Below are 13338 nucleotides of genomic sequence, written 5' to 3'. Positions count from 1 at the left end.
CTGACATGTAATAATCAATTTTGAGGACAAGATCACTATTCGGCCTGGCCCTTGAGATCACCTGGCAGTCTTAGTGTATGAATTAGTGTCTGAAAATGTCGTAGCACCGTGAGAATAAGGCAAGGCTATTCATATCAGACGAATGCAAGAAAGGTAACTAAAAAGACATAAATTTAGTAGAAGCAATGTTTGTAGATTGAAAATTTGATTCAGAATGAAACCCACAGCACTATGTGATAGATCTGGCTAACATGTCAAGTTTGATGCACTTTACCAATTTAGACAGCATGTGATTTACTCGGCTGTGGTTTGTCAAAACCTTGATCTTTCACATCTATCAGAAAACAGAGGAGATTATTGAATCAGTTAAAGACACAAAAGCATCATAACATACCCAATGCATAAGGATGATTAATTGTTGCCATTGAATTATAACTACTTGAGAAGACGAGAATTAAAGATGATACTTTTATCTGAACTGGTGCCAACTGTGTGTGGCTTGGACAAAAAGGTGATCAGAAAATTAGCCATGTGACATGGCTGCTAGATTAGACAATGAAGAGTTCTCTTGTAGCTAGAAAAGTTTCTACTTACTATTGAACTAGAAACAAAAATTAGATTATAATCTATTGGACAATGTCTTATTAATGCTGAATTTTTAATGATTATTGGCTGATCTTTCCATTCAATATAATGTTTCTGGTTGAATTCCTACTTGTGATAAATTTCATAGATGTTTTCATTGAAATTTTATTGCAACTTCCATTCTTGTCAGCGCATTGGTGTTTGAATTCTTTCAGCTGCCATTCAATTGAAAAGGTAAAAGTCTACATAGAGCTGACTAAATGTTTCTATCTACTTCTGAGCAAATTCTTGAGGCCATGATGGCTATGTACCCTTCTTCCTTCTAATTTAATAATTTGTTCTTCACACTGCAATTAGCTTGACACCTAATTTTCTGTTTGTAAACTGGTCAGCAAACTTTTTGCATATAAACAGTAAGCAGTTGCCGAAGCCAATAACAAGTTTCTGGCAAAGTTTTTGACTTAAATACAGAGCCTTGAAGATTTGGTTGTCCATCCAACACTTCCAAATGTATTTTCACACACTCTGATAACGTATTCAACTGCTCATGTAGTCATCAAGTTTTAGGACTACAATTAAGATTGGATTCGGAATCTTTAGGGCCATTCTCACCTTATGCTGCAAAGTAACTTTTAGTCTTTAAGTAAAACAACACCTTTGCAATTGCCTTTCTTGATCTTACAGTAATAGTGTAACTGCAAATGGTCATCAGTGACCTATTAACTTTTAACTAGGAAGGCACTCTTCTTTTATGCGTGATTTTACAAGACATTCTTTTTGCAGATATGGAATCATGATTTTCCTGACCCAAAATTTTCATTAGAGACCATCTTGAAATGAATGAAATGTGTTGATTACTAAGATGATGTTAATAAACCATACAATAACTGGTTAAAGTAAATACCAGGACGGCATGGAAAACTTCTTAGTATCATAGGGTTCGCATATTGGCATCCTATATGTTCAAGTATACAGTTGTGGAACTACAAATTTATGGGTTCTGTTCACACTTCAGAAACCTGAATAACATACCCATGCACAATGTATCGACAGCATGCTTCCATCCTGTATTTCCCATTATACTTGCTTGTTCTACAGATGTACTGGTTCAGCTATGACATGCCGCAACTTACAAGTAAATTCAGATGCTACTGTAAAAGTTATCTGTGAGTTAGAATGTTTCTGATGCTTACAAATTATGGCAGTTGTTAATGCCAAGACTGTTCTTTAACGCCAACTGCTATAATTCTGTAATACAAAAGTTAGTCAAAGTTCATAGCTAACTCCTATTGCTAGAGTAACTCCTTGCTTCTTTTCGCCCTCCAACTCAACTCCGTGTAATGTCATAGCTTATTATTGTTAATTAGCCATTTATGTAAAACTTGTAACTCTTGAAAGCATAAACAAATCAATGTAGTTAAAACCCCTATTGCTGTTAAATGCCCCTACGTATTATGATCAAGTTTTCAATGGCCAAAAAAGTGACACAGAACATGCAGGGAGCTGCACTTTAGGTAACATTCTGAAAGGCTAGAATTTGTATCATTTGCTAAGGTTTATTAAAGGCACCAAATACCAGCAGTCACTTAGTTCCTCTATTGCCATGTGAACTTTTATGAATGAATAGGCCATTAGACTAGCTTCCATAGATTCCTGCCATAGAAGCTAAGCTGCACAAATTTGATTCATTATGCTCTAGAGTGGTTGCAAGGGTGGCTAGCGGTTTAGAGGTCTGTAACTTTAGCAGACAGCATCCGACCTTCACTGCTGTCAGTTATCTATGTTTAGCAGAGTTTCTTTTGCATATGCACTGCTCAAGGCCAATAACGGTGTTCTTTATTATTTTGTCTTAGGTGATTAAGTTAGGTGAGAAAAATAATTAGGAAGTGTTAATTGCGACCAGCTTTTTTTTTTTTTCTGATGCAAATAGTATTCCCCTTCATGTTGTTTGCTTGAGAAATTATCTCATGCATGGTTACCTTAACTATGATTATCACATGGGTTTGAGGTTTGGGTCAGGCTGCCATCGCTTTGTTTTGTCTTGCCTGCACGAGAAATATAAGTGATTCCTCCTCCCCCATGCTCTTGATTAGAATTTTACTTGCAATACAAGCATACTAAGTATGAAGTTCATCCATGTTCTTGATTGGAGTTTTGCTACAATATGAAATTGGATTAGCAAGCTTGTTTTTCTTCTATTATACTTATTCCTCAGATTGAATTTGGTGTCGAGTTGAACAACTTAAACTACACCCTGTTATCCTCCTACTTCCAAATACGCAATTATATAAAGCTTATAATTTTAGCATACTGTGGCCTGTGGGGGCAAATGATGTCAATATTGTTGATTCTTGCTGCTTGTTCTGTTTTTCCTTCACTTGCTAGGCTGAGATGGCAGTGACTTGTGCCACATCACTAACTGTCATCCCGACAGCATATTCCAGCTGTCATGCACTAGTTTTCAGGTGCACTGAGAAAATTTATTCTGAACCTTCTAAACAATTAATTCTGAAGCCCATAGTTTAAGTGTTCACTTACATCACATATTTCAGTTCAGTATTTTATAGAATCACACATCATATGATATTTCCATTCCACTTGCATCTTATTTGCAGCCAGAGTCCGCAAATTTGAACAAAGGCGTACATTTTCAAAAAACAAAAAACTAGAAAGAAGATCGGGTTCCATGTGACAGCTTTCTCTGTCACATAATCAGATCTTTTCTTAGAAAATTCTAATTAAGTTCCAACGGCTAAATTTATTCATGGAGTTGCATTCGGGAGTTACTGATGTTTTCACATGTTCAATCATGCAAAAGATATCAAGAAATCGATACATCACACATCCCATCATCTATTTATATTTTGGTTGGTAGATGGTTGAACTTGTGATTCATAGCAATCTACAGTTTTTTTAATATTTGGGGTGGTTCTCCTAGGTGGAGCCATCCGGTGACTGAACCCTGATCAACGGCCAACAGACATAAAGCTGACTCACAATGTAGTAGTAAATATTAAAGCGGGTTCCATGCTTGAACCAAAAATGTTTACTCGTACCGTACGAGAGCCCCGCCCCTCCCAGGTGGGACCAACATCAGCTAATAATCTTGTACCTTTCCACTTCCATCTCAAAAATTGACCTCACAGGATTTTCTGTGCCTTTATTTCCTGTGTTGGCTGACCTGTATCTCTTCTGTATCCATGTACACCCCCCAAAAAAAAAAGAGCTCCTCTTTTATTGTTCCTTACAAGCCTAGTTATTCCTGTGATGCTTCGCACTTTTACAGATGCAAAGGAACTTCCTAAAGCAAAAAGACGATGAAGGAGAAAATGTTGAGCATCCTATTCAGATCCTCTGGAAGATTTGGATCAAGTCCTTTCCTTTCGTGTTAATTTATTGTTTCCACTTATGAATCTGTTATCAGGTTACGTAAGGTCAAAGCTGATTTCATCTGTAATGTTGTTTGTGTGACTAAATGATATTGGTTTCCTTTTTCCAACATCTTTCTTCACATGTATAATAATATTCTTAGTATAGTTGTGAAAACTAAGAACGTGTTCATTCTCTTGTATTTGAGTTTCTGTCTAGTATTAAACCTTTTAATTAAGGAATCAGGTGTACAAAAAAAATGTCCCAATCATGGCTAATCATTTGATATTCTCTCTGTTAAGCATTAGTTGCAGCAAGAATCAAACAATCATAAACATGTTCACCGAAAAGAGTAAAAAAGAAAAAGAAAGTTTTCACACACAAGAATTCTTTGATCCTTTTTTCCAACTTCTTTCTGTTTTCTTTTCCTTTTCTTTTCTGCTGTTAAATAAGTCGGGTAGGAGAAACCCAAGCTGGCATTTTCAATTTAAGTTTTCTTTTGTGTTGTAGTGGGTTGCGAGGTCCCAAATGCTGGTTTAAAGCGAATCTAACTTTTGCCATGGTTAGGTTGAATACTACAGGACTTTTTGTTCTCACATGCCGACAGGTTTTCATAGATAAAATTGGGAAAACAAAGGGATTGAGCTTCTGCCAAACCTCCTTTTTCGCTGCTTCCCTCTGAAATCCACTTACATGACATCTGCTTCTTCAAATGGTCTAAACGTATAAGCTTCACAAGTAGCAACAAGAGACCCGTGGTCTCTTCATGTGCAAGTGTTGTAATGTGATACTGACACTTGCCATACAACAAAAATTCAATTATAGAAATTCAAGATTCCATGTACAGTTTGAGCTTTTTTGGAATGTAAACAAGATTTAGTTTTTACTTTAAGTAAACAAAGAATACTACATCTCAAACTAACATTTAAAGACATGAAGACTTGGTAGATAATAGACTGGTCCGGTGAAAACAACAGCTCCTGCTGTTGCACCTCAAACACAGTTAGATCTTTTTCTGAGATATTAAGAGGTTTGAGCCCATTATCTCCCTACCAGCCGAGCAGGTTTTCTGGTGATATTAGATTCATGGGCATACATTGCCGAGGGACAAATGATATTTGGGCGTAGGGACTAGACTTGGTGGTTCATGGTCTTAGAATCAACGCATCGACTGTTGATATTACCGATTTATACGCAAAATTGATGGGTCTTTGCCGTCTTAGAAAATCATCAAGGTTTTGGGACTGAAAAAGCAAACAAGATTTGGGACAAGTTTATCTTTTGGAGTTATTATGGGGGGAAGTTCTTGTCTCACAATGATGAGTTCAAGACTTGGGCGGAGACTGAAAACATGACAAGTCCAGATAGTTTAATCTCTAACCCTCTTTTCTTCCATATCTTCTTAAATTAATTCTTATTTTGGCATAACATTTAAGCCTGTGGCCCTTGTGGTATGAGTTTTTGAGCTGCAACTCCAAGCGCCAATTACAATTGAATCGGATTCCTTTCTGCTACCACTGGCAATGAAATCGGCATCCACCCTTGTGCTTTTGGGGGCAATTCGATGGTTTGTTTGTGGCTTGGACTGGTTTCAAATGTCCAAATCAAAGTTGCCTACAAGCCTAGCTACAATCTTTCTCTCTTTTTCTTTTCCTTTTTCCCCTTTTTTGCATATTCTTCTTTTCTGTTGGGTGTGATCACATGGCTTTGATACTGATTTGGACGCAATAAACGTTGACGTTTTCTAGGAACAGCCAATAAATACATAAAGAATAGATTTTGAGGGTTTGTTTGTTCTTTTATTTTCGCTCTTTACGTAAAGGGGGAGCATCTTATCTCCAATGGCACCAAGTTTTTGTTGATAAGATGAGGAACCACCACATGGCATTCGAAGGACAAAGTTGTCATTCAGGGACCACTTTGAAGGGTCTTAATCTCATCTTATGATTGGGTAATCAGTTGTTTGAGTTTTAATTTTTCAAAGAGCAACCTCAATTCCTATGATTAAATATCACAATCTTAACAACAACCATTCTGATTGTTTAGAAAAATGATATCATTGGAATTAAAATTTTCCTTCTTTCCAATGAAAAATTGCTAGTTTTAATCAAGTTGTAAACTGCTCAAGATATCGGTCAAAATCGTCCCATAAATAAATCCAAAGAAAAAACTCATAATGCACATGGAAAATGAATAAAGTAAATAAAGAACTATTTTTTTTTAATGCAAAAACAAAAATCCTTATAAATAATTAGGAAGGGGAAAAAATACTAGTAAATGAAACGAAAAAGGTGAAGATTCTTATGGAAAATTTGAATACAGCTTCAACTGTATGTTCATGGGGGCATTGATCATACAAGCACTCACTGCCCACTGCCATTCCTCCCCCATTGGCATTTTTAGGGTAAGTTAAAGCTTCTTGGTCCACGTGGGTCGAGTTACCCCACCCATTAAAGAGAATGTATTTTGCATTGGTTTTTTTTTTTTAATTTTTATTTTAACTGTACAAAAAAACTAATTTCCTGCCGACGAAATGTAAACAACAAAACTTTGCTTGAGTCCCTAATTAAAGGAAATTTGTGTCCGTAATTTGCGCAGCTTATTCTTAACCTTAATCTTTAAGGTCACCCCCCTTATAATTTTTCTTTTCTTTCTTTTTTATATATGTACATTGACTTTAGACCACTGCTTGCGGTTTCTTTATTTACTATTGTTTTGAAATTCTTTTGCCTCGTCTTAGTTACACCTTTTGCGTGCATTAGTCCATTTGCCAAGTCAAGTCTTGCTTTTTGACCTAATTTTACGGAGATTATGTTGTGAATGTATGTTCACTGCATGCCTTGAATTCTGGCATACGTTTTCTTTCTCCACCTCGTAAGATATTTGTTTGGAAAATGCAGGATTTGCACTCTAAACATCCTTGTTTTCCCGGAAAAATGAGAAGAAAAGAGACGGAAAAAGAATGGTCAACCCACCACTTGGGCTTTATAAAAGTTGAATTTTAACGTTCACCTTCACTGTTAGTATTCCCCTTGCAAGTTTATGTTATCTAGACGAATTTATCTCTATATTTCAAGTCAATTTTAATTTGTTACCAAAAAAAAAAGGTTAATTTTCATTAATTATTATTTCAAATAGTGATAAGGAAATTTAAAATTCTTATAAATGAGTTTATATATCTATTACATGTGACATTCAATTAAAAATATTAAATTTTTAATTTATAATTGACAGCTAATAAATATGAAATAAATTTAACACCAAACTTACATAATCATTAACAAAATAGAGATTCAATTCAATTCGCATTTTGCTAAGTACTTAAAAGAAAAAGAAAGATAAGAATAAATCATTTGCTTCACTTATTTCAATCATTAATTTCGAAATATATGATATGAACCATATCAATTTGTACTAATCTTATTCTTGCAAAAAAAAAAAAACACCCCACATGCACAACTCTATTAATCACTATACTTTGTCTGCAATTTGGTCAATCAACTAAAAGACAGGTATCTCTTGTTCCACACGAGAATATTGCCATTGCTAACGGAAAGAAGATAATAATTTGGGGGCATGAGAAGCATCGAGAAAGATACAGAACTAGAAAACTTTTCTTCTGTAGTTTAGCTGGCGGGGGAGTGATTAGGGTTAATCCCATTGTGCTTAACTACAAACTGCATTAAACGCCCTTCCGACCTAAACCCTTGTTAAGAGCATGTGGAATTGAAGGAATGAACTTTCTTCGGGTCCCACGAAACCTGAGGTCAGGAAACTGTCGATTTGCCACGTGGGACGTGCAGGAAAATTCTGTGACTAAATGGGGGAAGCTTTCAGGTGACACGTGTCGTCTTGAGAGGTATAGCTGGCATTGCCGGCTGGCATTTGTCAGGCTCTAATGGGCGTCGTTTCTTACGTGTCATTACGGGTCCCACGCTGTCTTCGGTGACCTGTACCAGCCGTATAAACTTACCCCTAAAGTGGCTTGAAAATGCCATTTAATATGCGCCTAAGTTGGCTTGATAATGATATTTTTGGAAGAAAGTAGAGTATTTTTTCTTCTTCTTTTCCTACTTGTCGAATGAAAGAGAATACCGTCGACAGACAATGATCCGAGGACTTTTGTTTAAGTTTTATAGTTATCCTGAACAATTTGACTTTTTTTTTTCGGTGATTATTTAATAATATTTGAATATATAAATATGACTCAGTATAAACATACGGTCAATGTAACGAAAATATATTCCTTTTCGTTGCAAATTGAATAATTATTTTTTAAATAGTATAAAATTTTAAAACTTTAGATGAATAGTTTGTAGCTTATTATTTACAGCTGATTTAACTTCATCCTAAATTGTTGAGAATCACTCGTTTTTGTTTTGTTTTATATATATTTGGCATATGATATTGTAAGTACACTTAAGGAAATTACTGTGCCAACCATAAGATGCGAAAACAAGTAAAAATTTCCATAACTACATAAATATTATAATTAACTTGAAATGACATTATGACTTTAAGATCATGTCTTTGCTTTCTTAGTTCTCACTGTTGAGAAGCACAAGGCTCCTTCTTTCATATCTTCCCAGTGGCCTTGAGAATGTTTTTTCACTTCCGACGAAAGACCACAAATGTTTCACATTGGCCCCAGAAGTGAGAAAAAATCAAATAAAATAAATAAGGATGAAGAGGACATTTGAAAAATATCTTCAATCGTGGTGAGCTGAGACTCTTCAAATTTAGTAAACGATAAATCCGGTCAGTCCAGGGGTTACACGTGTTACCCAATGTTGCCATGCTTTGGGCATCACATTTTAGATAGTTGGCCAATTACTTATTTATTTATTTTAAAAATATAATAATTGTACCATTTGCAACGACAGGTGGTTGTTTGTGGATCATGATAATCCGACGGCTTACTTTAACAAATGACAATAATCAAACATCCAAATCATTCACATTTCATCACCCTAAAATTGTATTATTTTCTTCAATAAGAGTCGAGTCGTACCTTTTGAATAAAAAAATTATATACTAAATATATTATTTTTTTAATCCATTGCATTCCATAGTAAAGATTTTCTTCAAATAGCATAGCTTCATGCTGGAAAAAAAAAATTGCACTCGAGTTTCCCCCTCCCGTCCTAATCATCCATCACGATTCATGTTGCTATCAAATAAATTCGTATAAATTTTCATCTTTGTGAGCAAATATTTCAAAGATTCACTTTTTATAAGAAAAATGATTGTCAATCTCTTAAGGGACAAGAAACATAGACCTCATTAAACATATCAATAAGTTCAAATTTTTACTCCAACGTTAAAACTCAATCGAGTACTTACATGATATAGAAAATGAAAACAATTCAAACTCAATATCGATTTGATATTTGATGATCAAATAAATAATATATTATAAAAAATCTAGCAAAATAAAAATTGTTTTGCGAACTCACTTTCCATATGCATTAAAAATATAAAAAAAATTATCAATCTTTTTTATAATAACAAAAGAATCCCACAAGAAGTATCAAAGTAAGCTTTTTAGTAATTTGATATGTACAAGCAACCCTAACATAATGAAAAGAAAAAAGAAAGAGAACTCAATTTGCTGTCATTATTATTATAAAAGACTGTATAAGTACTTGAAATTTTCTGTGAATGATTGAGCGTGTACTTCAAACATAAAGGATTGGAATTTGGTCAAATGACTCACTCAACAGTCTCCAAAGTGGAAACCCATATGTAGCAGTAGTGGTAAATTGTTTTCGTTTTATTTTTTTTCTCTCATTCCAACGGTAATCATTTTACAAGCAACCGCGTTGGTCTTAGATAATTAAAAGAAAAAAGTCTGAAATATAGAGTATGAACAGGGAATTTTATCCGTTGCATATTATATCAGAAACCCAACAAGACACAGCACACCAGTAGCAGCAAATGCCAAATTGGAGATTGCCGTTGGTGTGAGGTAAGCGGAAACGCGTCCAACAAAGTAAAAAGGGGTTAGTGTTGTTGTTCGGGCAAGGGCGTTTCGGTCAATGAAAAAAACAAAACAAAGAAAAGGAGCAAAAGCTAGCCTAGTCTCCATTAGAGATGATGAAGCCGCTGATGCGGACGCGGTGCAACTCCACAGGGGAGCGCGGGCCCACCGTCTCTCTTTTTCGAGGCCGCGCCGACGGTCCAGCCGGGCAAGACGTGACACGTGGGTCCCGGAAAAGAGCCAAACACTCGCTTGATTGATGTCGTTTTCTTTTCCATTGAGACACTTTGATGGGGGTAAAACGGTTGGGACCCACATTTTTTTTGGGTTTCTCGAATGCAAAAGGGTAGTTTTGTAATATTAATGTTGATGGGTGGTGTTGATGAAATTGATGACGGTCGTGTCTTCTTAAAAAATGATCATCATCATCGAGCCTGATGTGGACGACTAACATGCATGGACCTTTCGATCCGAGTTCTAATCAAATCTTAAGACTTTTGCCTAGTGGTGTTTTGTCTCGTAATAAATGCTAATATGAATGTAACGCATGTCTTAAATTCTTTGCGTACCCCTGATGCACGTCTTACCTGTTTCATTGTTCATTGTCTAAATTGCCCTTCTCCCCCTCAATATTTTTTTACAAAAGAATCCCATTAATCTTGCAAATAATTAGCATTAAAAATTAGATTATTTACAGCTAAATAAACAATAATCCTTTAAAATTTATAATTCTCTTATTTTGATAAATTAAATTTGAATATTTTAAAATTTATTAGTATCATTAATTATATAAAATTTTAATATAAATAATATAATTAGTAAAAGTTTTTGACACTTCAATGCTGTCAATCAATATCGGTCCGCCCTTGGATAGACGCATTGCTATTGAAAGTTGAACCAATTGATAAAAACATTGTAAGCAGGGGTGGGCTTCCCATCAAAACAAAGAAAAATTTTCATTTGTCTTTGCCCCTTCAAACTTACAAAAATTTGAACTGTCTAAAAAGTGTAAAGTACTGAGAATGCAAACTTCAAAAGATTGGGCAGCAAGCAACCGGGATGGTGCAAACTAAAGTAGAAAGCTTGAATGTGATGCTCAAGAAAGTGAAAAGTGACACCAAAAAGTATACAGTGAGGGAGTCCATGAGAATATGGAAAGGAAGAAATGAAAATGTGTGAGGAAAAAGAGGATAGCAAAGTCATTTTGACAGAGCGTTACTGGCAGATCATTTACTACAAGGAGTTTGACAAACAAAACTACTCCACCACCCAGCTTAAAAGTTGGATTAAAATCTACTGTCTGGGTGTCTCTCAGCTCCCCTCTCTCTCTCTCTCTGCATCTATCCCATTCATATTCCACCACCAAAAATTTAAGTACCAATTACTCGTGAAATTTTCACTGCAATCTCGTGATATCAACAGGCTACCTGCCGGATCTTCTTTTTTTTCCTGTCCAAACAGTGGCCGGAAGATGGCTCATCCACCGACTTCCCCTGAACAACTTTTACATTATTTGAACTTTAAATTAAAAATTGTTGACAATTATTGTTAGTTAAACTTAATTAGCGTTTTGAGTGACATTTGCCTATTTTTATATGGACTTGTTCTTAAGACTTGTTCTTAAGTCTCTGCCAGAAAAGAAAGAATAAAGTCAGCCTTGCAATGAGAGCGAAAATAACATAAAGGAGGAGGGAAACATTATAAAAAAAGAAGGCAGGGAGAGAAAGAGAGAGAATCTGGTGGGCTTTGAGCTGTGATTTAGCTGTCCTTTTGGTGAATAATTATTATTTCTTTTCTGGCAGAGACTCTCTCTCTCTCACACACATATCTCCAAAATCCCTACTAGAAAAAACCCTCCTCACCCGTTCTCTCTCTCCTCAAACCCAAAATCCCTATCTTTTCTCTGTTACCTCTCCCCACATTTTCTTCTTAGATCTCGAGGTGAACCACAAACAACAGCATAATCATCTCTGCAAAAAACCCCATTTGCAATCCAAGCTTTGCCAAGAGCAAGAGAGTGAGGGAGAGAGAGACAGACAAGGACGAGCCAAGGCAAAGGGAAACAATAAAAGAAAAGAAAGTGGCATTTGTTAAATCAGATGTCTCATGTGAGATGAAGAAGAAGACTCATATCAAGCTCCATTCTTCTCATCTCTCCCTCCTGCTCATTTCACTCTTTATTGGCTTCTGTTCCTGTGAGCAGCATTCCATTTCAAGCCATGGGGGCCTCACAGACCAAGAAGTCTTGTACATCAAGCAGCGCCAGCTTCTCTACTACAGAGATGAGTTTGGTGACAGAGGGGAAAGAGTCACTGTTGACCCATCTCTTGTCTTTGAAAACCCAAGACTCAGAAATGCTTACATAGCTTTACAAGCTTGGAAACAGGCTATTCTTTCTGACCCTTTCAATCTCACAGGTAATTGGGTTGGATCTGAGGTTTGCAGCTACACTGGGGTTTACTGTGCTCCTGCACCTGATAACAAGAAAATCAAGACCGTTGCTGGCATTGATCTAAACCATGGTGATATTGCTGGGTACTTGCCAGAGGAGCTTGGCTTACTCACTGATCTTGCATTGTTCCACATCAACTCCAATCGCTTCTGTGGTACTGTTCCACACAAGTTCATAAACTTGAAGATACTGTTCGAGCTGGATCTTAGCAACAACCGGTTTGCTGGTAAGTTTCCTGACGTGGTTCTGAAGCTGCCTAAGCTCAAGTTCTTGGATCTGAGGTTCAACGAGTTCGAAGGAACCGTACCAAAAGAACTTTTCGACAAAGACTTGGATGCCATTTTCATCAACCACAACCGCTTCAGATTCAACATCCCTGACAACTTTGGTAACTCTCCGGTTTCTGTTATTGTCCTAGCCAACAACAAGTTCCACGGATGCGTGCCTTCTAGTCTCGGTAACATGTCAGGTCTTGAAGAAATCATTCTCATGAACAATGGTTTCAGATCTTGCTTGCCTGAAGAAATCGGTTTGCTCAAAAACTTGACTGTCTTCGATGTTAGCTTCAACAAGTTAATGGGTCCTTTGCCTGACAAAATTGGGGAGATGATCAGCCTTGAGCAACTCAATGTGGCACATAATATGCTCTCTGGTAAAATTCCAGCCAGCATTTGCAAGTTACCCAAGTTGCAAAACTTCACATTCTCGTACAACTTCTTCACTGGAGAGCCACCAGTTTGCTTGAGCTTACAAGATTTCGACGACCGAAGAAATTGCTTGCCTGCAAGACCTTTGCAAAGAAGCGCGGCGCAATGTAAGTCTTTCTTGTCTAGGCCAGTGGACTGCAGCTCATTTAGATGTGCTCCTTTCGTACCTTCTTTACCCGCCCCACCTCCACCTTCTCCGCCAATCCCGGTGCCTTCTCCACCCGTTGTTGTGCCATCACCTTCAC

General features: G+C 36.5%; 1 protein-coding gene across 1 annotated transcript; it reads left to right on the top strand.

The window, feature by feature from the left end:
* Window positions 1-11570: 11570 nt before the first annotated feature.
* LOC110410371 (Leucine-rich repeat (LRR) family protein) lies at window positions 11571-13337 on the top strand (the record flags this gene model as incomplete). The annotated part of the gene is made up of 1 exon (XM_021420022.2): window positions 11571-13337. A coding segment is annotated over exon 1 (1290 nt), but the record flags the coding sequence as incomplete, so codon positions are not given.
* Between the last annotated feature and the right edge of the window lies 1 nt (window position 13338).

The sequence above is a fragment of the Theobroma umbraticum genome, unplaced genomic scaffold (genome assembly GCF_002168275.2).
Source record: "Theobroma umbraticum cultivar Fairchild unplaced genomic scaffold, ASM216827v3 scaffold_56.0, whole genome shotgun sequence".
In the NCBI taxonomy this organism is placed as follows: Eukaryota; Viridiplantae; Streptophyta; class Magnoliopsida; order Malvales; family Malvaceae; genus Theobroma; species Theobroma umbraticum.
Note: the sequence above shows the minus strand (reverse complement) of the source record. Positions and strands in the feature narration are given on the sequence as shown.